General features: G+C 36.9%; 1 protein-coding gene across 1 annotated transcript; it reads right to left on the reverse strand.

The window, feature by feature from the left end:
- Positions 1 to 250: 250 nt before the first annotated feature.
- Positions 251 to 906, reverse strand: LOC130825760 (protein RESPONSE TO LOW SULFUR 3-like). The gene has a single exon (XM_057691156.1). It carries the CDS (start codon positions 822 to 824, stop codon positions 438 to 440), a length of 387 nt encoding a protein of 128 aa, XP_057547139.1. The 5' UTR covers positions 825 to 906; the 3' UTR covers positions 251 to 437.
- Between the last annotated feature and the right edge of the window lie 526 nt (positions 907 to 1432).

Consider the following 1432-nt stretch of genomic DNA (forward strand, 5'->3'; position numbering starts at 1 on the left):
TATTGGGATTATTCTGGATAATTTACCCATTCAATAACGCTACTTATCACATTTCCAAATCAAAGAGGGTGGTAAAGTTACACTACTCAATACAGTCAATAACGCTTCCAAAATGAAGAAAAGATGTTTGGCTGATTGGATGCTTATTCGACCATCTTGTAACATTGATTATTTAAATCAATGCAAAATTAGCTTTTTATTTTGTTTTTAAAAAATAAGTAAAAACAAAAAAATAAAAAAATTCAATAACTAGACAACACAAGTTTTACAAAAACTCATAGGAATAATATATATTCATATAGTATTGATAGTTCATCTTACATATTCTTGCTTTAAGCCAAACTCATTGGCTTATCTAATTACAAAACTCTCCCTGAACCATATTTATGATCTATCCACCATTAAAATAAAAATAAAAATACAACAAAAGAAAAAAATTATTGGTGAATAGGGATGGAAGCAGATTGGAGGAGCTTATTAGCATGAGAAAGCTGATCCATCAAGGCAGCAATACGCGCGTTATATTCACGCGCTTGTTCGACAGATTCAACCTCAAGTTCTCCTAATTGTGCACAAAGCATCTCTTCAGCTTCTTCAGCAACTCTCACTCTTTCTAGAACTTTCTGGAGTTCAAATCTCAGCTTCTCTTCTCTCTTTAAACTCTCCTTTAATTCTCTCTCTAACTCTTCCTCTCTTCTTCTAGAAACTTCCACATCTTTTTCCTCTTTCTCCCCGCTGCCATGTTTTTTGGTGGCGTTATTTATGGGTTTTATGTGTTTCTTGCTGTTGTTTTCTGATGAATACATGGCCATTGTTGGAGCCATTTATGTAATTTTATGTGTTTTTGGAAAGGGAGGGAGTGTTTGAAGTTTAAACTTGTGAAGAATTGTTGAATTGTGGTGTATGTGAAATGGTGCCTACTTTTATAGGACTAAGTTCGAGTGTCTAGGTTCAATGTATCTAGGATTTATGTGTTTTTTTTTACTGCAATTGTGAAAAAGTTAAGAAAAAATTGAGTATTGTGGGATTTTACGTCAGGGTGAGAGAAACATCCTGATCAGATGAAAAAGTAGTAAAACATCTGCATATGTATACAAGCATTAGGGATGGACACGGAGCGGGTTACCAGGAATCGAACAAGTCCCAAACCGCTCGAAACCGTCTCAAAACCGAAACCGTTTGCGACAGGTTCCGAACAGGCCTGAACCGCAGAGCCGTGAAATCGCCGGAAAAAAAGTTGCTAGAACCGTGAAACCGCCGGAAAAAAACTGCTTGAACCGGACCTAAGAACCGCGGGCCGGAACCGGAACCAGTCCGGTGAACCAGCCCAACGGTTCCATGGAACTGGACCGAAAATATAGCCGTTATACTAGCCATTTATAGCCGTTGTAAATTTTCCTATAAATACACATCACTTTCAATCATTTTCATT

This window comes from Amaranthus tricolor, chromosome 10 (genome assembly GCF_026212465.1).
Source record: "Amaranthus tricolor cultivar Red isolate AtriRed21 chromosome 10, ASM2621246v1, whole genome shotgun sequence".
NCBI classification, from domain to species: domain Eukaryota; kingdom Viridiplantae; phylum Streptophyta; class Magnoliopsida; order Caryophyllales; family Amaranthaceae; genus Amaranthus; species Amaranthus tricolor.

What these genes read in the sequence shown, in the direction of transcription:
- LOC130825760 (XM_057691156.1), bottom strand. Translation starts at nt 824, where the DNA reads ATGGCTCCAACAATGGCCATGTATTCATCAGAAAACAACAGCAAGAAA.